Source organism: Colossoma macropomum, unplaced genomic scaffold, assembly GCF_904425465.1.
Source record: "Colossoma macropomum unplaced genomic scaffold, Colossoma_macropomum, whole genome shotgun sequence".
In the NCBI taxonomy this organism is placed as follows: Eukaryota; Metazoa; Chordata; class Actinopteri; order Characiformes; family Serrasalmidae; genus Colossoma; species Colossoma macropomum.
The window spans coordinates 30,806,017-30,830,385 of NW_023494787.1; the positions used below are offsets into that span (position 1 = coordinate 30,806,017).

Consider the following 24,369-nt stretch of genomic DNA (forward strand, 5'->3'; position numbering starts at 1 on the left):
GTAAAATAAACAAGCATGTAAAGTTAGCACTGAAATAATCTTTATTGTACTGATCAGTAGCTGAAGAGCTAAAGTGAGAAAAAAGCTTGCAGCATTTTTAGCCAGCAAGGGGACACAAAAACGAGTCTTTATGAATAACACACACTGGTGAATGTAAGCCAGTTGAAAGTAGAATTCCACTGATTTCTCAAATGTTTTTCATAATTAAATTATTAAGAAGTAAACAATGTAATTCAGAGTGGTTTGGTGTGGAACTGTTCACAGTGGGGGTGATGGGAACCAGACAGCTGAGGTGTCTTAGTGCTTCAAAGCTCCCTTAAGAAACATTACTGCATGAAATAGTTAGAAATACGTTCTTGCCTGGGACGTTTTACAACAATTTTGAGAAGGTATTCGATTAAAATATTGTTTTTTTAAATCATGGCAGAGCCATACACACATGAAATATAGTCCTCAAAGATAATAATAATATTATTATTATTATTATCTTATTTATGTATGTATTTATTTCATGTCTTGGATTTAACAGTTACCATTATCAATATTACATGTAAAAACACAGAAGACACCTGTAGGTTCACTGGCGGCTTTGGACAGTACATAAAATGTCTATATTTATGTTGACATCACAACCCCGAGTTCCCATCACCACCGCCACTGTAGAGAAAATCCAGGTCTAAAATTTCTCTACTATGCACGATTCTCTACCATTTCTCATCAAACCCCTTTGAATAACTTTGTTTACATCTCAATCACTGAATTATGTGGAAATTTTGAATCCTTGGAATCCTTCAATCACCAATTATTTAAAATCCCTCTTTAATAATTTAGTGACCATGAGGTCTGATTCTGGTTTAACCCTGATCCTTCAAAGTGAGCTGCAACACATATAATCTGTACTGTTTAACTGTACTTGTATAATTAGACACTCAAAGAAACGTGACAGCATTTATGAGGACAAAGAAAACAGAATGTAATGACCATCTCAGTTCTGCCCAAAACCTCAACAAAAGGAACAGGAACACTCGGGTGAGCCCACACAATGCTGGCAAGGCCGCTGCTGAGGAGCGATGGAAAGTAAAACCTAATGGAAAGGACAGTGAGAGCTGAAGGAAGACCTTCGCCTCTCAGACGATTTTGAACTCGCAGACGGAGGCTCTCTCCACGCGGCAGCTCTCGTCAGACCACTTTCCCCCGGACGAGGCGGACAGGACGGCGCAGTTCTCCGCGGTTCCCCCGTCAGGCTGTGCGGGGCGTGTCGAAGTCTCCCAGTTCTTGAAGCGCACGGCCGAGCCGGTCAGGTCCACCCAGACACCCTCGGACAGCATGTCGTTGACCCCGAGCCACACCCGAGCGTCCGTGCCCAGGCTCTCCCGCACGTACTGCACGAGCTGCTCGTTCTCCAGGCCGCTGAGGGGCGCACTCAGAGTGCCGCCCTTAGCGATGCAGTCTTCACTAGCCGTGTGGTATCTCTTCTGCTGCGACTCGGCCAGGAAACACTTGCCGTGGATCTTTTTCCCTCTCAGGCAAACTAAATAATAAACATAGAGTAAGTGTGGTCAAGGTTTAGACGGACTGTGTGGAGAACACTGCCCTGCTGAAAAGAGACCATTAGAAGCAGCAGGATTGAAACATTATAAAGGAGGAGGCAGCTCACTGATGGGAAGCTCGTAACGCCCAACATGGCGTCTGTTGGAGAAAGTCCTGCCCTTCAAGAAAACGATCCAATTAGCTCGCAGTTTAAGCCACAATCACCGCTTGCCAACCAATCAGCATTTATTAGCAGTAATGCTAGTGTCCTACAGCCCAAAACTGTAGAAAAAAACCGAATTACACAGTTTTCTTTGCACATTTAGTGAATACGTCCTTCTAAAAATACATCCTTTAAAATTAAAGGAAGGTTTTGGAAAAATGGTTAGAAACTATTTTGTTTTTAGCCATTTAGCTCCATTCACCCCATTCATAGGACTCACTCCTGGACGTCCTCTGCTGTCATGTAGTCATGTTTTTCATATAACAGAAGAAGAGTCCTTTACAGTCTGATATCAACCCATCAGGAAAACACAAATACCATTATTGACTATTGAACACCACCAGGAACCAACAGAAACTTTAAATGTTTGCTATGATTTCTTTCAGAACAGTGACCCAACTTTCATTTAAATCATTTTTACACTTGTTTTTGTGGTTTTGCTTTAGTGCGCTTGCAGTATGTAGTTCAGGATTGAGTAAAAGTGTGAAAGGAGCCATTAAGAGTTCCGATATGTATCATATCTCTGTGGGATAGTCAGTAAAGAATGTTCTCAAGCTCAACATGGCAAAGAGGAACGTGTTCAAATGTGAGTAAAATGCATTTGTTTATTAATTTAACACGTCATTAAGCTGCATTATGGTTGTATTCTGAGTTCACATACTGAATTTGCTTCCGGTACAGAGCCTGCACATCACATGAGTCTGTCCCAAATGCACACGTTTACACCAAGCATCTTCAAGGTCTTATGCCTTATAAGTCTGCACACAGCAATAATTCTGCAATAGGATTACAGCTACTGAGCACTGATTGGTTGGCTGAGTAAAGCAATTTACATTCACTGATGCAATACTGCATATATAAGGCACTGTTACAAAGTCCTATAACTGGAATTTCAGTATTAAATGTATGACAGCAGCATGCTATGTTAAGAAAATGAGTGCATTTCTCTGTTAGAAAAACAGAATGAACCTTTTACGAACTGAAATTTCACACGAAAGTTCTCAATAGGTCCCCATTGATTTTGAACTCTCTTAGGAACACCTTCTAATGTCTGACCAACCTGGAAGAGATCAAAGTTAGTTATGAGCCTACAAAGTCCTCAAAATCTACTCTATTCACTATGAGCTGTGCCTGCAGGTCCAGTTCACAAATTTGCTCTTTACATATATCTCTATATGCATTGCATAATGTACACCAATGAGCCAAAACATTGCCTAATATGCCATTGCTCCTCTGCATGCCGCCAAAAGAACTCTTCACCCAGGCATGGACTCTACAAGAGAACTGAAGGTGCCCTGTGGTATCTGGCACCAAGACGTTAGCAGCAGATCCTTTAAGTCCTGTAAGTTGCGAGATGGAGCCACCACGGATCAGACTTCTTGTTCCAGCACATCCCACAAACGCTTCAAATTTGGAGGTCGGGGCAACCTTAAAGTCTTGGTCATGTTCCTCAACCCATTTCTGAACAATGTGTTCAGTGGCAGTGAGCATTATCCTGCTGAAAAAGGCCACTGCCATCAGGGAATACCATTGCTATGAAAGAGTTTACCTGGTCCACATTGATGTCCACCAATTAACGTCCACATCTGCCCAGAGCATCACACACCCTCCACCAGTTTGTCTTCCCACAGTGCATCCTGGTGCCATCACTTCTCCAGGTAAACACTGTCCACATACTCTGCCGTTCACATACTCAGCCAGCTACATGATGTAAAAGAAAGTAGGACTCAGTGGACCAAGCAACCTTCATCCATTGCTTTGAGGTCCAGTTCTGACGCTTGGGACGGTGGACGGGTTAGCATGGCCAATCTGACTGGTCTGCTGCAGTGCAGCACCATATGCATGCATTGTGTTGTGACATATTCACAAATTTCTGTGACTTGTGCCACAGTAGCCCTTCTGTCGGTTCAGACCAGATGGAATAGCCTTCATTGCCCTTGTGCATCGATGAGCTTTGGGTGGCCAACACTCTGATGTTGGTTTGTGGTTTTTCCCTCCTCTGACCACTCTCAGTATCACTGCTGACCGGGAGCATACCACAAGGCTTGTTATTTCGGCGATGCTTCTATCCAGTCGTCTGGCCATAACAATTTAGCCCTTGTTAGAGTCGCTCAGGTCTTCATGCCTGCAAATTTCTCCTGCATCCAACCACTACGAAATCTGACTCATCACTTACTGTCTAATATTTTCCAGACCTTGACATCATAATCAATATTATTCACTTTATCTGTGAGTGGTTATAATGTTTTGGCTCATCTTTGTATATAGGGAAAAGTGGAAACAATTGCAGTGTTGTCATAAATGATAATGATTTAAAAGGGGGAATACAAATGTCAATAGCAGACAAACATTCATTAAAATCAGAATTTTGGAAACAATAGAGCAAAATGACTAGTCTGTCGAGTCCAATCTAGTTTTCTTTTTTGATTGGCTGATCGCTTGAATGCTCAGCCTGTCTTCAGCCCTGGAGAACTGGAAAGGACACAGAAAGCACATCTCTTAAGAAAATGACATTAGGAGTATTTCTAACCTGTTTGTAGAGCTTGCTTCTCCTTCAACAGGTTCATCTCTGCTACTATGTCATTGATCTGCTTCTGTAGCTCCTCTATGGCAGTAGTGCTTTGAACATCTGAGGCTGAGAGAGAGAGAGAGCCCGGGAGGGAGAGAGAATAATGGTGGTTTAGAGTAGCCTCCAAAAGAAGACCACAAGAACATCCTGTATCTCGGCGTTTATGCTATTCCAGCTAAAACTGGTTGAGGTGTGGAAAGGTACTGCCACATACTGCAAAAATCCATGAATCAGTTAATCCAAAATTAATTAATCTAATGCCCATAATAATACATGGCTACATTATTTATTCTGGACATTAGCAACCTGTCCAACTTTGAGATGCACCAAAGAACTCCTGAGTTTTGTGAAAATCCTACAAATTGTCACTGTTCAAAAACAACATATATCTTCATTTTTTTTCTACATAATTTGAACATGAGTTGTCTTTTACATCATGTAACAATATTGACCAATCCAAATGCTCTAAAATGACTTGGAATATAATCACTTTACATTAACTTACATTCAAAAGTAAAATGTTTTGCTTTCTCCTGTATAATTACTGTAAAGTTACAATTTTGGAGATGTGTAGACATTTTGGACAGTGACAATATACTTAATTCATTTCAAAGCAAACCCTTAAAAAATAATTTGGAAATGCATGGATACCTCAGCAAAATGCATTCATTATTTTTGAGATTCAAATTTAGCAAGCAGTCCAACCGTGAGATGCACAGAAGAATTTACCATATGGGCTTTTGTGAGAATCTCGTAAACTAATTAGCCAATTCATTGCATTAAAAAGCTGAAATATTCTATAGCAATTCACAGGGTATACAAAAGCACTTTTCCCTACCCTTTTTAACTTGGGGCTTCTTCCTGGGTGCGCTTTGCTGGTCTGATCCCTGGATGAGGAGCATTCCAATCAGGAGACACGCAACTCTGAGCTCCATGCTGAAGGCTTTGCAGAGAGTGGTTGGCTTCAGAGAGTGTGTGGCAGTGAAGCTGTTTCTGTGAGGGAAAGGGGATTTACGCTTCTCTGTCTAGCTCTGGGAGGAAAACTACTGTAATAAAAACCTGCTCCTGCCTCAGAAGCCTGGAGGCGTGGTGCTCATCCACAGACTTGCACACACACTCATACAGTGTTCGCCATACACTTACAAACAATATATCTGCATCTCTCCTTCACCGATCATCCACATTTTCACCCATTCACATTCACAGCACTCACTCATCCGCATGACAATACTGTACAAAAGTCAGAGACATCCTCATATGTAATTTCCAGTCAAAACCACCTTTAAGTACAAGTTATTTGCTATTTCTGAAAACACTAGATATAAGATAATCCACTTACATAAGCAAGAGGAAACCCAGGAGAAAATAAGTAAAAAACAAGAGCTTCTAAAACTGGAAATTAAAAAAATATTAAAAATACAGAGAAAATAAGACAACTGTGCCAGACCCGGAGGACCACACAAGATAAACAATACCTAAAGCTTTCATCTTTGAGAGATAAGAGAAAGTCGAGCTCCATTCTTTGCTGTGTGTTTCTGTCGATCCTTCCACTGTGAGAAGACAACTGAACACTACGGGTCTGAAAGGATGTGTAGCTGTCAAGAAGCTGTTACTGAGAAAAGAAAGTCCAGACCTCAACATCACTGAATGTGTTTGTGATTACTTTGATTGTGAGAAGAAGAAAATGCAACCAAATTGTAAGATTGAATTTTGGAGGTGTGGAAAAGTATCCCTGCAGATTTCTTTGAAAACAGAAAGCACGTCTCCTGAAAATGGAAGCTGTCATAAAGGTGAAGTGGACATACTGGAAAATAGGATGCAATTTTTGTTAAATATATGTTTTCTGTTTTTTTTCCTGAGGGTGAAAAATAAATAGCTTGTACTTAAATGCCATTTCAAGTGGAAATCAAATTAAGTAAGAATGGTCTTAATTAAGTGTGGTCTGTGCTGTTGGTACAGGACTGTGTACAAAGATAAAAATATGCTTCTATAAATAAACTGTTCATTCTTGGATTATTTTGCATGATAAGATACATGAATATTTTGGTATATGGGCAATTTAGTATTCCGTAACTTTCGATAGATATCCTGCAAGAATGGTAAGTAACCAACCAGCCCTAGTCACTTGAGCACTACCACCAACGTGACAGATCTAAGCACTGTCAAAGCATTTCCCTATAACCCTCCTCTGCCAGTGACCTGTCTCATCTACTCAGAGATCCACAGGCTGCTGAGCAGTGACAGTGTTTGTTTTGGAGCCGTCCTGTCCTGAGCTGTGGCTTAGATCCAGGCCTTCAGCTGCTGTCTCGGGCTGGAGCCTCTTCAGACGACACGTGGCAGGGGAGAGGCCTGAGAGACGCCCATCAGCCCTAACACTGGGATACACTCTCCACTGTCTTTCTTCCAGTGCTAAAGTGCTATTGTGGTTAACCAGTTAGCAGGACTTGAGCTGCATAATGACTCTTGGCCTCCACTAGTTTCTCTTACTTGGTAATGTTACAATTTGCGGGTATACCTCTAAAGGAAGAGCTTGAAAAATTCAAAATGGACAAAATGTTGCATAAATACAGTTATCGTACCAGCTGTCTTAAAGTCTGAATTGTATTTATACTCTCTTTCATTTTTATAGACAAGTTAACAATATGTCAGCAACCACATATTTCCACTAATTAAGATTACTTAACAACTTGATGTAGTTTGAGGTATGTGACGCCTTACAGTTAGCATGATGCTAATGGGTGGATTATAAGCTTTCATTACTTTTTGCTCCACCTAAGCCTTGTAGCTTACAGTAAACAGATTACAGTAAAAAATTAGAACTCTGACTTTTAAATGCCATGGTATGCTGAATCATACTTAAATATAACCATTGGCATGAAGCAACAAGGTAAAAAATTAGCCTTTAAGACCTTCCTCTACATTTTTATCTCTGTTATGCTAGCTCTTAATGGAGGTGGTATTTAAATATAAGTATAAATCAAGCAGCAACAAATTATTGTAAATATACGGCATTTTGTTTCACATTCTGCCAGAGGTGGAAGAAATGAATTCACCATTCACAGACACTAATTTCCTGAGCTCAGAAATTAACACACCATTGGAAAGATTCTTGTGTCTGCTCGGAAAAACACTGGAACCACCCGTTCACACCACGCCACCACTTTCAGCTGTTTTAGCAAGACACTGGCTCTTCTACCATTCAACAAAAGCATATAATTCCAGAGTAGCACTAATCTACTGAGCAGCGTACTCCATTTGGCATAAGCAACATCCAGAGATCAACACTGAAATTGGAAACTGTAAATGGATAAATCCTCTTTCCAAAACTCAGTTTAAAGCACTGAAAAATGCTGCCACTCTGTCCGTGGGTTTCTAATGTCACTGAGGGACATCAGTGAAAAAAACTGTTACATAACGTAAAATTATAAGTGGAAAAACTTAACAGAACGTTTATTTCCTCCTGCCAGAGGACACTGAATGGTGTTCTGGTGATGTCCAAAATCAAAACCACATTAACCACATTGAAAAGGCAAAAGTTTATTTGGTGTTTAAAATAGTAAAAAAAGAAAATGAAGGAAAAAACAGGTACAAAAGGAGGAGAGCTGGTACTATGCCAGGAAGCCTACTTTCTGTCTTTTCTTGCCAAGACTCTCATCTTTCTGCAGCAGCTCCATGAGAGGCGCATGAAGAGCTTTTCCTACTCGCTTCCCCGTCTGAAGAAACACATAAGAAAAAAGCAATGGCACTGACTGGAACACTTTCAAACGTCTTACAAACATCATTAAGTTTTCCATTGTGAAAGGTCACTCAGAGTCTCTTTTGTCCATTTAATAAACGGTCAGTCATACAGTGTCAGAAACCATATAACATTGCTATAGGGACAAAACCTTTTTCATTTTTTGACATAATTTGAAATTGCCAGCTGGCCTTAAGGTTGTGTCAAAATTTCATGATGACGGGAGCAATGAAAATGGTTAAAAATCATTACTGAAGAAATTATTTATTCCAAATGTCTATTAAAAGTTAAGTATGTTTTTCCCTCTCTTGTAAAGATTCCTTTTTGGAGATATGAGGTTTTGTTCCAACAGTGACAAAAGGCAAGCCTATCTGAGCTTAAAGCTGTAAGATTTTTTTTTGTTGAAATTACTGAGTGAGGAAAGAAAGCAACCAAAAATATGGTTTGCCTGTTCTGTAATGAATCACCCTGTAAAGCCTGAAATAATTTCAAAAGTCAGAGGTGTTGGGTTGGATTTCGAGGGAGCTTTTTTTTGGACATCATACGCCTTTACATACTAATGTCACACACGCAGGCTCACAAAGACCGAGTTCTTGAAAACTCTTTCAACACGCCCGCAAACAAATTATCAGTTCAATGAGGGGTCAGACGAGTCAACAGGATTACAGAATGTTCTAACCGCCAAATCCCTCTTACATAGTGTAGCTTTAACAACACAACAGTTTGAGGCATGCACATGATGCTTAGGGTTGGGAAGTGCTGCAGTGTAAGCTTCCATTACTTGTTAGCTAAGTTAGCCTCATATATCTTGTGAAAACTAAACAAGCAGTGGCTAATGACTGCAGTCAGGTCAGATAAGCATTCAGCTCAGGTAGAGTGATTTTGTAATAAACCTGAAAGGCCTACAAACAAGTCTCTACCTGCCAACATCATTTTTAAACAAGGATTTCTATAATCTGTCCGTGAACTATTTTTATGTTTGTTTGTGCACAGTCATATGCAAAAGTTTCAATACTCATGATCAAATTACACTTTTTTAGTGAAAATAAGTGCACATCCTCTACAGAGAACTTATATGTGGCATTTTCTGCAAATTTTAGTTCAATTTGTACAATTTCTATTTATTGACTGAGCTTATTATATAGAATAAAAATAAAACATAAAAAATAAAACTTGTCATGACTGGCACAGGCCACATTTTATGTTTTATTCTTTACGTAAAAATGTGTATATCAAATGTGCAGAAGACTGTTCTCTGTAAAGGACGTCTTCACTTATTATCACTTAGAAGATGAACAAAACCATGTCATTTGACCTGGAAAGTGTGTTTGTGTGCTTGCTGACCTCTGTCATCTCAAAGATGCTGTCCGGGTCCAAACTGCCCCCTCCCAGCTTCCGCACGCAAGTCACCATTCCTTTGTGGGTGACTGAGATCAGTAGACTGGCCACAGAGCAGGCCTTCTCCTGCAGAGTGGCGTCCACAACGTGCCTGTGGCCAATCTGTGGTGTACATTCACACAGACAATTCACACTGTGCAAGCTATTTTGAAAAAACAACCATAAAGGCATAAAGAAGAACCGATAAACAATAAGTGATGCTGCAGGTGTACCTTGCACAGGGTTACGATGCAGGGAACATTCTCCACATTGAGACGCATGCAGTCATAAGGATCATCGGATAGCTCAATTTCCTTTCCTCCCTCCTCATCTTCTGATATGTGCACTTTGGGAATCCTGTTTTGACAGCAACAGAAACCATTTTACACTGAGAATCTGTATCCATGAAGGGATCATTCAAACCATACAGGGATTCCAGACAAGAAAAACAAAATGATTCAGTGACAATGTTCACATTACAGGGTTAAACATAAACTTATTTCACAAAGAGATTTTGAGTGAACACAAAAATCTAACCTTCAAATCAAATTTTAGACACTTTCATATACGGTCCTAGATCAGATAAATGTGGTCCAAAGGTCTGAGACAAAATTGAAAATCTTGGAATTTTTTCAATTAAACCTGGAAATGACCAACAGAAAGTTGCAGAATTCTAAACATATCAAAACAAAGAAAAGGTATGAGTAAAATGAAGAAGAAATATTCAACATTTTGCACTACTTCTAGATCACTACTCTAGCAAATTTCTGTCACTAACCATGTTTAAGAGGAATAAGGAATAAGATGGTCTAAGGGGGTTTAAGGGGAAGGGGAATAAGATGGTCTAACACATATTTTTAAATACATTCATTGCAGAGTAGTACAAGTAGGGTGTTGTGAAATAAAGTAGTCCCCAAAAGAAAACTTGTTTTTTTTCATATTTACCACTATTTTACCATTATTACCTGGAGACATGTGTAAGTTCACTGGCTAATTAAAAAAAGAAGTAAATATTTAAAAACATGTGTTTTTTCTATCATCTATCACATTTCTATTTTTCTATCACCACCATTGCACAGAAATTTAAGTTGGTAGGTTTCTCTAAAATCAAGACTTCATAACAAAACACTCTGGATGACACTGTTTATGACTGAATTATGCAGAAATTTTGAAAAATCGCTGGAATTCCCCTTTGAGGCCTTTCCTGCATGTGTTGATATGAATCTAATGGGGGACTTAGTTCTACTCGTCAGAGGCTTTTGCACAAACTTCTTCTTCTGTTTCATTGTTATGATGGAAAAATAACATCTGATTAGATAAGAATAAAAACAGAAAGATTTTCACTTGTGCTGTTTTAGACCCCACGCTACTGTGCAGCATGTCAGCAGCTGCAAATTTAATGACAAAATACGTGTATGCAACTGTTGAACCTTTCAGGATAGAGATGTGTTTACATAGATATGACTTACAAATTCAAATGTGAATGATGAAGCCAGGAATATTGGATTTGAGCACAACAAAAAATCAAAACTGAGCAATAAAGCTTGTAAGGTGAGCGTTGCTTGTGTTTATCACAGGCAAACTGCTTACCGTGTGTTAAAGAGAGCAGCTTTTATGGCGATGGACATCGCATCAAACAGGTTTCCATCACACTGTAGAAGCTGGAACACAGACAGACAACATGCTGACATGGACTGGAAATTCCAGAGGCACAATTCCAGTTGGAAAAAAAAAGACAACGAAGAAATTTCCAGCTCCCCCCACTAGCTACCACTTCTGAACGCCACAAGGATCCTTAGTAAATTTTGCAATGTTACTGGTTTTGGTAACCCCACATACCATCTTTCATTTCAAATTGTGTCTCACTGTTTGTGCCAGAGCAGTACACACACAGTGAGAATTAAATGCTGCTGTACACAGACACTGTGTAAGTACAAGTGAAACATCTGGACAGCTTATTTTATTCATAATCAGGCTACTGGGAGGCAAACTGCTAGCAGTGGCATCATTATGGCATTTTGTGAATTTAGTCATAAAGTGAAATGCTGCTACATGTAAACAATGTGCTTTAATTAACTGATTTCAATTACTGTACCTACTGTTTAGGTACATTATGATACTGCACATTTTACTTTAGAATGTTTTTAAACAGTGCCAGTTTTACTAGACTACATATATGCATTTATAGTGAAATACTCTGCTTTTTATACCACTACATTTGTTTCAACAGTGTCCAGCAAAGTTACAATTTTTAAGTGCTGGCTTCAAAGAACCTCATATAGCCTAACATTTTTTCTTTATCACCGCCATTTTCCAAGGCTTCAAACTTGGAGTTGTGCTTATGACAGCAAAAAACATATCACTAGCTTCCAAGAAACTTGAGGCTGTACTGTCATGGCTGAGGCAGTGTTTCTCACCAGCACATCCACGTACAAGACCCAGCAGTGCTCTCCAGGGCAGATGCAGAGGCTGCGCAGGTCCAGGCTGTGTCTGTTATTGAAAACTTTGTACAGTGTGTTACTCAGCTCCACACCCAGCTCCTCACCCCCACGCCCTTCAAACTCAGGCGTGGCATTTGCTGAGCTAATAAAGAAGAGGGACACAGACATGAAAACTCACGAGCAATGAAAAAAGGGCATCGTTCCTAGGAGAGAATTTTTGTGATATTAACATGAAAATTCTGGTGTATTCTGAGACTAATATAAAGGAGAAATTACTGCATAATGATTAAGTTAGTGCAACAACTATGCAAACAAGTAATGTGTAAATATTGTACTATATTCTGTGTGATATTTATTTGATAAAATCTTTAGCTCACTATGCTATTTTGAGGCCCAACATCTATTATAAACAAAGCCATTCTAAAAAGTTTGCCCATCATTTGTTCTCTTCTGATTCCATAAGATGTACAGTGCTTGGACCCCGAAATCACTGAAATCAATGCATTCTACATTAATTTTATTCATTTTATACGCACAAAATTGAAGCTGATTGTCTTGGTTGCTAACAATAGCAATTTATAATAACTATGATGAGAACCTTTTACCCACAGTTTGAAAGCTAGTGAAGAAAGAAGTCAGAATATGTGGAAATTAAACTTAACTGCTCACAAAATATAGCGATTTGTTCAAGTTTCAGTAACGCTACCTCAGTTCAGAGTGGCCTAGTAAAATGAAATACTATATCTCTGAATTGGCCGAATAATTATCGTACACTGCTGCTGAGCTGTGTTTCTTGGGAGAGAGGAAGTATTCTCCCAGAATTTTAAAATTAAAAATGTAGCAAATCCACACGATTCACATAAAAGGCACGTTCATTAATGAAAACATCAAATATTGCCAAAAGGTGATAAGTTTGCATGTACTGGGGAAAAAAGTTTAGAAAGCAGTGACACAGAACTTCCTTTACATAGAGAAAGCCCTGGAATTCCCTCTTGTATTTCAGATGAGTATATGTCGATGAGAAAAGTTTTGGGCCTGAAGACAATATATAGAAGTCAACAGATACAGTCTCAACCCCTTAAACTGCAGGTCCAGATAGCTACATAACCCTTATAACTATATAGCTGACATTTGTCATAGTAGTTCCTGAATTTTTTATGGTGGCTCTTGAAAAAAATTACTGTAGTTACTGAATAATTTATAGTTATTACTAGTAAGCATAATAATTTAATAATTTAAAAATAACCTCAACTTCTATTATTTAAGTAAAACTTGGCATAAGTGCATCAGTTTCATAACATGCTTACCAGTCAACAAAGAACTCCAAGTAACCCTCATCTGGAACCATAGGCCGCGGCTTCCCTATCTCAGCCTTTATTCCTACAAGGATGTCCGTGTGTCCCTGTTAGACATTCAACACCACATCTTTTATGATGGCACCAGACAGAAATTCAGTGGCCACTTTATTAGCTACAGCTCCTGTAGAACTCCTTTCATTTTGGATGTTGCACACCAAAATCACATGTCTTCCATCACATGCTTTATACATGTATTTTACTTTTATAACATTGTACTTAGACATATGAATTTTTAAAATATGCCTTCCTATAAGAGTGGCACAAAAAAGTGTTGATTAGAAATTATTATTATAAAAATGACAGCCGTCTGTTGGGTAGATCTGCAGAGTAGGCTTATCTAACTTATCTAATTAAATAGTCACTGACTGTATGTGATCATCAGTCACAGGAACATTAGATTAAACCCTTTGTGTCCTATGGCCACTGACACAGCTACACCTAGGCTCACATATACTTCCAAACGGAGTTTTACCAGGCTGACTTTGGCAGAGCCATCTGTGTTGGACACCACATCTGTCTCAATCTCCATATGCCTGTAGTCCTCACATCCACGGCCGTCCACCCTTAAGTCATCCTGTCACAAAAACAATGATAAAATGCAGCACATGGGTCATTTAATATAACAATAACAACTGAGCTACTTACAACTCTCAGACTGTTATATTAAAAAGCGTGAGTGAGTGCAAATATCAATGAGTCAATGACTGCAAATGTCAACTTTTAGAGAGTCCCTGTGGACTGGATGTGGAGTCACTACCCTAAACTGGCCACCTTACTCAGGGCTATTGCTTTAGGAGTGGGATTAATAGAGTACTAGAGGGTAAATGTTAAAAAGCATATTTGTTGACCTGGAATAGGTACTGAGCTGATGAAGACTGCTTTAAAGGAAAATCCACCATTTTCAAAATTTCTGAATAATTCAATCCTTGAGATGTAAACAGAGTCATTCAGAGAGGTTTGATGTGAATCGGTTCATTGTAGAGACAATCGCAGACTCTAATTTCTTTACAGTGGTGGTGATAGGAACCAGGGGTCTCAATGTCTACAACACAAAAACAGCCATTTTATTTACTATTTAAAACCACCTGTGAACCTACACGTGTCTTCTGAGTTTTTATATGTAATGTTGATGAGGGTAAAATAGTAATAAATCTGAAAAAATAAATTCTCTTTGGAAACTATTTTGCCTCTGCCATGAATTGATTAAAATAAATTGATAAAAAATACATTATAAGCCAAAACTTTATAATCATAAACCATGTGTCAGACAACAGGCAGCGTATATCTAACCTAACTGTGAACAATTCGGTAAGCCTTCTCTAGTATGGAGCATGTCACACCAAACCACTCTGCATGACTTTGTTGACATCTCAACCATCTAATTATGTAGATTTTTGTTTAAAAAAATTGTGTATTTCCCTTTTAAGAGGTGATTTTTCAAAGATCACTATAACATGGTTAAGCAAACATCACTAACAGTCCAGAGTTCAGTCGTAAGTCTAGTTCAGTGTTCCCTAATTCATTTCTGCTCGAGCCAACCTCCTAACACCCTGAATACCTGAGCTGGGATAAAGCACAAATGTAATAGTTCAGGTGGGCTCGACACTGACGTATAACTATGTTATATTACAGTGATGAATGAGATAATAAACGAGATATAAACTAAGTTACATATGACAACACTGATGCTTATGCTGCTGGCGACGGTTAGCTAACTTACCAGTACACCCTAATGAAGACACTAAGTCTTTCACTTACAGTCAGGAGGAGTGAAGCACACAGAATGCATATGTGTATAATGTCTTCTTTCTCACTCACCCTCACTCCATGCATGATATACACTTTCTCAGCTTCGCTCACTTGTACAGTTGCCATGTTTCTCTCAAAGCATGGACTCAAGAAGTGACGCGTACGAGAACATCATCAGAAGGCGCCGAGCAAACCGAAAAAAGGAGGCGGATCCTGGACGTTTCTGCACCAATAATATACAAGCTTGAGGAACACAAGAGGTGATCTGTAATATGATTGGCTCAGAAGAATGTCAATCTCAAAGACGGAATGGCGTAACGCGTACACATCTACGGTACATGTGTTTTCTGCATGGTGAATGTGGTAAGCAGGTTTAATGTAACAAATAGCTTGGTTTTAGTATTTATGGTAATATTGTAGTATTTCAGGTAATATTTTAGTATTTCAGCGCATAATTTGTCTCACTCTCAGATTTCAGTTAACGTTATATACAAAATCACGTTGCGCTGTGACTGCGGCCAGTTAACCTTACCTAAATCAGCGGCCATATGAAAAATGTAACTTGATATGAAGGTCTATGTTTAGTGATCCGATACAGTCCGATACTGAAGCTGTCTACTGAAAAGTCATGTTGAAGAGTAATATATGTTGTCTGTATTAAATCTTGTCACTAGATTTTGAGATGCCTCTCTATTCTCACTTGTAAACTTGTCTTGTTGCTACTGATGGAGTCCAAACGTTTGTGTACATCTGCTCATCCAGGGTTTCTTCTAAATAAGGCTTTAAAAGGCAGTTTATCACACTTTGCTGCAGCGACAGCATCTAATCCGCTGGGAAAGCTTTACACTAGATATTGGAAATTTGCTGTGAGGGTTTGGTTGTATTCAGCCACAGGAGCATTAGTGAGGTCAGGTACTGATATTGGATGTTTAGTTCTGGATCACAAACACCATTACAGCTCACCTCAGAGGTACTGAATGGTGCTCCATCACTACAGAAAACACAGTTTCACTGCTCCACAGCCCAGTGCTGAGGGCTTTATAACCCTTTAGCAGATGCCTGGCATTGAGCATAGTGACCTTAGTCTCTTGTGTTGCTGCTCCACAGCCTCCCATTCTATTGGCAGTGCTTTTCTATGCTGTTTACTGTTTGTATACTTTTGGACATGTAGTGTACTTCTGGTGCACATTTGCAGAAGGACAGAATTTAAAATACGTTTTGGAACTCCACCAATTTTTCAAAATTCCTATATAATTAAATGGTTAATATTTCAATAAAATCATTCAGTTGGTTTGGTGTGAGATGCTTAATTCTAGAGGAATTTACAGTGTCAGAATTGTTCACAGGGGTTGTGTTAGGAACCAGATGTCTAAGGAGTTTAATGACACTATAAGCTCCTTTCCAGACAGTTATTACGTGAAATGGCTATGCATACACTGCCTGTTATCTAAGACATTGTTATACGATAGTTTTGTGATACAGTTTTGGTCTGAAACGAATTTTAATCAATTTATTTGAATCCATTCCTGATGGAGGGATATATGAAGGGTGTTGAAAGGTGATATAGTCAATAAACAATATTTTTTTTTTCAGATTGATCATTTTCTTTTACTATCATCGTTACATAAAAAAACTCAGAAGGCACATGTAGGTTCACTGGTGGTTTTGGATAATAGTTAAAATGGGTAAATTTGCATTGACCTCAGGATCCCTGGTTTCTATCACCACCACTGTAAAGATATCCGAGTGTGTAAATTTCTTTGCAAATGAACCATTTCACATCAAACCACCTGAATGACTTTGGTTATATCTCAAGCACTGAATTATAATTTTGAAATTTGAAAAATTGGTGGAATTCCCCTTTAACTTTCTCCACTGACAAAGCTACTGCTGTGTTTATGTTTTTCAGGTTGAAAATTAGAACTTCTGGCCGTACTCTTTTTGAGGTCCTTGGAGTCTGACCAGACAGCTTGCCAAGATGTTAAGCGACAGCGAGGCTAAAGAGCTTCTCTCATTTCTCCGGCCAGACATGAGGGCGGACATTAAGGGCCAGGCTACAGAATACATCCTCGGCCTCACGGGCAACAGAGATGGCTGCCGTTATCTTAGGACCAAACCAGACTTCCTCAAGGCTCTGGTCACCCTCACGGCAGACCTTTCCATCGCCATTGTCAAGGACTGTTACCATGCACTGGTCAACCTGTCTGCAGATGAAACCCTGCACAAGCCCTTAGTTAAAGAGGCCGCCATCCTCCCCACAATGTTCCGCAACCTTCTGGACCCAGAGTACATGTTTGCTGACCGTGTAAGTACAATCCTCACTAACCTGTCCAGGCACGAAGCGACATGCAGGGAGCTGTTCCAGGCGTTGCAGGAGCAGGAGATCGGCCTGGCCAAAATAGTCGAGATCTTTTGCACCGAGGGCTTTAATAAGAAAGCTTCGCTTCACTACCTGGGGCCCCTGCTCTCCAACCTCACACAGCTCCCCGAGGCCCGGCAGTTCATCTTGGATAAGGAGAGGTCAGTCACTTCTGTAAGACAGAAGTTTTGAATTAAGCCGAAGGTGTGCAAATTGGTAGATCCAATATGGCACTCCTGTGTGTCCAAAAGATTGTAGACACCTGCTCATCCACTGTTTATTCTGAAATCAAGCGTATTAATAGAGTGTTTGTGTCCCCTTTGCTGGAGCAGCAGCTTATCCTCTACTGGTAAGACTTTACATTAAATGTTGGAAGATTGCTGTGAAGATTAGCATTCAGCCTCAGGAGTATTAGTGAGGTGAGATACTTATGTTGGATGATTAGTTCGGGATCACAATTGTGTTAGCTCACAGATAAATTCTGGATTGTAAACACCACTCTGGAGAGCACAGTTCCACTGCTTCACAGCTCAAACTTAAGGGCTTTATACCCCTTTAGTCAACACTTATCATTGGGCATAGTGACTAGTAAATAAAGGACTAGAAGGCTCTGGTACTGACCTGATTAAGGCTGGTTTAAGGGAGCATTTTCCAGCAGCATCTAAATTCAAATGGAGATGGGACAGCGAGTGTCATTCAGTGATAGTTCAAAGTTTAAGCCAAGATTTTCTGATCTCATTAGATCACTCGATTGGAAACCCTGTCCTAACCTGAAGCACCTGGCTCAGGCTTATTACATTAGGGTTGGAACTAGCTTGACAAAGTGCTAGCCTGGAATAGCTACCATTAACATATTTTCATTCCATTGAATACAACCTTTCAACAGCGATAGTTGTGCAGATATGACAGCTTTTGTAGAGAAGAATATTAAATATTACTTTGCAAGCAGTTCTCACAGAGTACGTACAGCAGAGACTAAGTCTCATATAGTTTACAGAGAAATGGCCGTGCTTTGTTGTGTTTTGTAACCTGGATTAACCTGATAATCACTGTCTGTCCTGTTTTTTTTTTTTTTTTTTTGTTTGTTTTGTTTTTGTTTTTAAGGTGCGTGATACAGAGGCTCCTTCCTTACACTCAGTATGAAGCATCAGTCACCAGGCGAGGGGGAGTAGTGGGTACTCTCAGAAACTGCTGCTTTGACTATGGTAAAAGTTTTGTTATCCTGGACACAGATCTCTGTAGAGCCTGACCTGACAGGGGTTTGGCTCCATTGAAAAGCCTGATTGCTCAAAGACCTACTGTTTATGTGTGCACAGGAATTGTTTATATTACGTGCTTCGTAGATGCATTATTGAATTAATTGAATTAGACTAGTTGCCTTGCACCTGTTGATGTAAAGTTAAAAGAAGGAGCTAAAGATCTGAAGATCAGATTTCTTTTTTACACTTAAAGCTTGTAACTGGTAAAGTGAAAATCACTCTGGCTCATCTATAAAGAGACAAGTTGTTTTGAGGTAGCTAAAGGAGCTGACTTTAAAGGAATGGTTGAGCAAAGAGTTTCTCTGACAGCTTTTGCTTTTGATTTTGTGTTGATTTCATTTGTTACCTCCTCTCATAGCTCACCATGAGTGGTTGCTAAGCGACGCTGTGGACATTTTGCCTTTTTTGTTGTTACCACTGGCTGGACCAGAGGAGCTATCTGAAGAGGAGAATGAAGGTAACTGCTTTCCTTTATAGATCTAAGTGTACCCAGAACAGCACAGACAACACAGACTGGCAGTCAAACATAATTGCTCAAACATTTTTATAATAATCACTGATAAAAAATGAAAGTAAAAACAAGAAAAGTTTTGTAGGTCGTCCTCTGGCATTGATGACCACCTCACACAATTTTCTTTCATATTTTGTCATTGCTTTCTAATTTTAGAGAATGATTTACAGGAGCTGTTTCCTGTGCATTCTTAGCTGGTGTCCATCCATAGTGGAGTGGTTGGATTTTTCTTCTCCACATTTTTCATTGTACTCCCACAGAGTCTCAATGGGAATTCTTTCAAACAAATCAAAAACCATTGCTATCAGTGAACAACATGTGCAGCTGAGCTTCTTCTTGAGCTTCTGGAATTTCTTTTCTGACTGCCAGTGCGTTTAATTTATTTATTTTTACTTCTTTTTTCATTTTGCAGCTGCAGATGTCTACTTTGGTCAGTAGAGGGCAGTGTTAGTTAATCAAATGTTTGGCAAGCTGTATATTGGGAGAGTAGTAGCTCTGCACAGTAACCAAGATTATTAGGTTGTCAGCTAATGCAGACTGGAAAATGTGGGTGACGTCACCGGCGCTGGAAGTAATGAATTTGCACCCTGTTCATCTTTGGTTTACTTTCAAAGGTTGTGGTTTCATAATGCCTTTAGAAATATTTCATTTGTGCAATATTTTAATAGTCTTGTGGAACATGTTCCCTTTCAACCACAGTTTATAATTAGCAGCATAGGTTTCTGGAGAATAACCAGCCCAATAAAGAGTACAACGGCTGTCATGAGATTTCCAACTAGTCTTGAGTCCAGACACATTTGAGCTCAGCCCTGAACACACAATGTCATTTTAGCAGTGGAAATATTCTTGTGGCTGGTTTTTGTTTTCGTCTGAAGGTTTGCCGGTGGACCTGCAGTACCTGCCAGAGGACAAGACAAGAGAGGAAGACCCGGACATCCGCAAGATGCTTATTGAGACACTACTGCTGGTTAGAATTTATCGCACGTTCTTTTTGATATTCTTCCATAATAACCCAGGGGCCTGTCTCACAAAGCAGGATTTCTAGCTTAGCCAGCTGACTTTAAGCTCAGTTTAATTTAACCCTGGATTTTCTTACATGGTAGTAGATCTATTGGGCTACATCACCATGGCAACTTATGTCACATGCCTGACCTGCTCCAGAGCTGGTTAAGGTCAGGATTTCAGATCATATACAGCTCTTGGACAAATCAATCTTCTGACCAAGGGACTAATGGAGGTGGACCCCTCTGGTTATTTTTAAGGCACTTTTTTATTATTTATATAGCATGATTTCTTTTTCCGTCTTTGATTCATGTTTCCTGTGATTGTCTGTCCGTCATCAACATCATGCCTTCACACACGCATACACACAAGGATTAATCAGAGCCTAAGTATCTAAACCTGGATTAACAGAGAAAGTTGTTAACCCCCCATGATAATATGAACCTGCAGTTGAGTTTTTAGGTTTTGTGAAGCTGAAACTCAGTCAGGAACCTTGTCTAAGTTAAATATGCTTTGAGAGACAGGCTTCTGGTCCTGGAAGAACTCCGCCCTGCATATTTTGATGATGTCTCTGCTGTAACACACCTGCTCCAACTAATCAGCTAATTAACAAGTCGTTCCTGAGTAGAAAAACACCAAAATGTTGGGCACGGTTACTCCAAGACCAGTGTTGTGAACCACTAATCTACCAGTATGCATGTTTCTTGGCGATTATTGAAATATTCTATTAGACGTCTGGTATATATACAGCATTGTAATGGTCTGTTTGGCTTACTTGTCTACAGCTTACAGCCACCAAAAAGGGACGTCAGATTATGAAGCAGAAAAACGTCTATCCCATCATGCGGGAGTTTCACAAGTGGGAGAAGGAGCCGCAAGTGATTTCTGCGTGTGAAAAACTTGTTCAGGTACACCAGAGACCAGCAGTTTTTAAACCAGCCCTTAGGGACCACCAGATGGTTCAGGTTTCTGCTCCGACCTAACTCACAACACATAGGGTTAGAGCAAAAACATGGACCGTTTGGGGGGTCCCTGAAGCTGGTTTGAGAAGCACTGCTACACGCTTTCACCTCTGAACTCCAAACATGGTTCAGGATGCATTTTTGTCAGAGTTTTGCTGAAAACATCCATAGTTTTTCATATTTTAAAGTGGGTAGAGACTGACCTGAAGATGTATCAGTACCAACAATACAGTTTAAATATTACTTTGCAAAGATAAAGCATGACACAGGTTTTCCTTTCCAGTGCCTTTACTGGATCTCAGTGACATCTAGTGAGTGCCTAGCATGTGAGTTTTTGTCAGGTTGTTGTGCTTGGTACTACCCCAGACAGCAGGCAGATGGATTCCAGTACACCAAACAGGGATTTATGGGTTGGCAGAGAGAGGAAAAAAATCCCAGGATGCACTAATTTGGTGGAAAAACCCTGGTTGTGTCACTGTGGCGTGGTGGCAGTCATAACGTGAGGGAACAAGTCCATGGAAAAGATGTCACGAGGTCTCCCAATAAAGCCTGATCCACTCCATAACATGTGGGAGATCCCTTTTGAACTGCAATCCACAGGCAGAGCTTCAGTCATTTGGGTTTCTACCCAACCGTTTTAATCACCGTCGTAAAACATCCAATATGCGAGGCTCAGTATAAGCCTAATATTTATCTAGGATTAATGGCCTTTTTTTGAGTAATGCTACATTTTGCAAATAACTGGGCTATAACAGCTATCGTATTACTGGAATATGGAATATATTTTTCCCATGTTGTTGGGCTGTCTAATTGGTACTTGACAGTGATACTGTAAAACTGTTGTGGTGTCTGGGAGCTCATTAGCTACTATATACTGTGGCATAGGTCAAGTGTGTCATGCTTACTGAGCTGAAATAAATACCATCAAACATGTAGATTCTCAGACCAGTTCCCAAGCCTTGAAGTACTTCTGCCTTTCATACTTAATGCTTTAAGGCTGCATTTACGCTGCAGGTACATTTTTTTTTTTTTCTATTTTTTCTTCATATCTGACTAAGATTTTGCGAAATAATAGGATCCGCAAAACACATTTCTGATTTTGGCCACTTTTACGTGTGGAACTTGAGTATGTATCTAACAAGAACTTGTTTACACCTTGCATTAACATCTGCTTAATGTCTGGATCGCACCAGGATGTACTTTGGCCAGATTGCATTTACACTTTTAACTGAAATGCGTCCCCAGGACAACCATCTCGGAATGCGGTTTGAGGAATCCGATCACAAATGGATTGCAGTGCATCCTGGGGGCGTTCACACTTTTCATTCATCAAGTGAATCCGAATGTGTTCCAATCTCTGAAAACGCATGTTGATGCAGGGTGTAAACAGTTTTTTTTTTTAGCAATGAAAGCATTATCTGAGCAGTCAGATGAGACTTTTACAACAATCCAACCCAATATTAATCTGGTGGGAATTCCACACTGGCGGGAACTACTGTGGGTCACTTCAGGAGTATGAGATTTTTTAGCCTACTGATGGATATAGGCCAAATAAAAAAAAAATAATAATAATGTGAACCACAAAACAAAAGCATCAGACTTGAGCAGTATGCTAAGCTTGAGCACATAGCTTAACACACACACTTCAACTAAGGAAGGGTTTGTAGCTGGTAGCTGATTATTTAGAGCAGAGAAAACACTAAAATATGCAGGAGTACTCCAGGCCAGAGTTGGGAACCACTGCACAAAAAGACATATTAATAACAAAATGTGGCAGCAGTTGTTTGGTTAACATTTGTTTGTGTGCCTGTGTGTGGTGTTCAGGTACTGATCGGAGACGAGCCGGAACCAGGCATGGAAAACCTGCTGGAGGTGAACATCCCTGAGGATGTGGAACAGAAGTTTAAGGACTTGGATGCCAAAGAACAGGAAGAGATCGAGAAGGAGAAACAAGAACTGCTCAAAGAGGAGGCTGAGAAATGTCTGAACACAACTCCAGAAGGGCTTGAACGATAAACATCCAGCAGCAGAGACACTAAACACGTCTCGCACAACACAAATTCAAAAAGGCTCATTTTTCCATAATCCATTGAGCAAAAATGAATTCTCCTTGCCAAGATCATTGGTGCTGAACTGATTTAATACTATGAGTTAGTAGAGAGGACAAATCCTATCCAGTGTTGATTAAAAAAAACTGAAATGTTTTATAATGCTTTATGTACCCTTATTCAGTCCATGTCTTTTGCGATGCACCCCATTAGTTTCAAGAGTGAACAGAATATTGGATTGAATATTGGCTGAAAAATTATGATGGATGCCTGGGCTTAAAAAGTGGTTATTTATTGCTAGTGCTTATTTTCTGAACACAGATTAAAACAGAACAGTACAGAACAGATATAAAAAAAATACCTTGTAGTCTTGGGTTAAAAATCTAGACTTAATCTGTACCTGTAGAATCCAGACCTTGTTTAAAGTTGGTTAGACCTCTGAGTGGCTGCAGATCTGCCTATAGATGGCAGTGTCTTTGGAGGGGACAGAGCCAGGTCAAGTACACTGTATCGAACACTAAAAGGCAACAGAATTAATGGTAACAGTTTTGTATGCCAACATTAAATGCAGGGGTGCAAATTTGGTCTGACAACTGGGGGGACCAACTTTGAGAGTCTATAGTGTACATAAAATGCTGTAGCCTTTCAGTGTTTGTACTATTTTACTTTTTATCTCATCAGTTGAGTTCCTGGGTTTTTTTGGTTAATTTTTTCACATTTAAATATACAATCAAATTATAAAATGAAACTGCTAACAACTATGCTAATTTGTCTTTCTACAAGGACCACCCTTTAGTTGCCACACCACTCACCACTGCATCACACACCACCAAACAAAGAAAACCTTTATTTATTAAAACATTTACATTTTACTTTTATATACTTCAGTATGTTTAAATGTACTTTTTGACTTCTATTCAGGTATATTTTGGCTCTATACTTCTAACTATACTTTCACTTAAGTACAATTTTTCTGTACTTTTACCCACCTGGAAAGTACTTTGTCAACACATTTTTAGTAATTCTATGTGTTATATTGTTTGTACATTACCTACGGTGGTGGACTGTGGGAATTTAAAAGTGGACAAGATAATGTTATTGGACATTAATGCTTAAGGCAAAGCTAAGATTTTGCATTAACTGAATAAAAGAGAAAGTATAATGAATCCACAATTAACTCAAACTACAAGCACAGAGAGATGACACATTACCACTTTTTCAATACAGATATTGAAACCTTTAGTA

The 24,369-nt window shown here is 39.4% G+C and overlaps 3 protein-coding genes across 3 annotated transcripts; 1 reads left to right on the forward strand and 2 right to left on the reverse strand.

The window, feature by feature from the left end:
- Nucleotides 1-18: 18 nt before the first annotated feature.
- clec3bb (C-type lectin domain family 3, member Bb) lies at nucleotides 19-5,531 on the reverse strand. Its single transcript, XM_036566889.1, has 3 exons — nucleotides 5,161-5,531; nucleotides 4,284-4,388; nucleotides 19-1,531 (listed from the first exon to the last, which is right to left on the reverse strand). The coding sequence occupies exons 1-3, from the start codon at nucleotides 5,255-5,257 to the stop codon at nucleotides 1,128-1,130; spliced, it is 606 nt and encodes a 201-aa protein (XP_036422782.1). The 5' UTR covers nucleotides 5,258-5,531; the 3' UTR covers nucleotides 19-1,127.
- Nucleotides 5,532-7,843: 2,312 nt separating this feature from the next.
- Nucleotides 7,844-15,161, reverse strand: exosc7 (exosome component 7). The gene is made up of 8 exons (XM_036566888.1): nucleotides 15,053-15,161; nucleotides 13,707-13,808; nucleotides 13,184-13,278; nucleotides 11,853-12,018; nucleotides 11,026-11,096; nucleotides 9,669-9,792; nucleotides 9,403-9,558; nucleotides 7,844-8,035 (listed from the first exon to the last, which is right to left on the reverse strand). Exons 1-8 carry the CDS (start codon nucleotides 15,107-15,109, stop codon nucleotides 7,931-7,933), a joined length of 876 nt encoding a protein of 291 aa, XP_036422781.1. The 5' UTR covers nucleotides 15,110-15,161; the 3' UTR covers nucleotides 7,844-7,930.
- Nucleotides 15,162-15,276: 115 nt separating this feature from the next.
- Nucleotides 15,277-23,867, forward strand: hgh1 (HGH1 homolog (S. cerevisiae)). Its single transcript, XM_036566891.1, has 7 exons — nucleotides 15,277-15,346; nucleotides 16,893-17,503; nucleotides 18,447-18,547; nucleotides 18,960-19,058; nucleotides 19,988-20,079; nucleotides 20,900-21,022; nucleotides 22,901-23,867. Exons 2-7 carry the CDS (start codon nucleotides 16,962-16,964, stop codon nucleotides 23,090-23,092), a joined length of 1,149 nt encoding a protein of 382 aa, XP_036422784.1. The 5' UTR covers nucleotides 15,277-15,346; nucleotides 16,893-16,961; the 3' UTR covers nucleotides 23,093-23,867.
- Nucleotides 23,868-24,369: the final 502 nt, after the last annotated feature.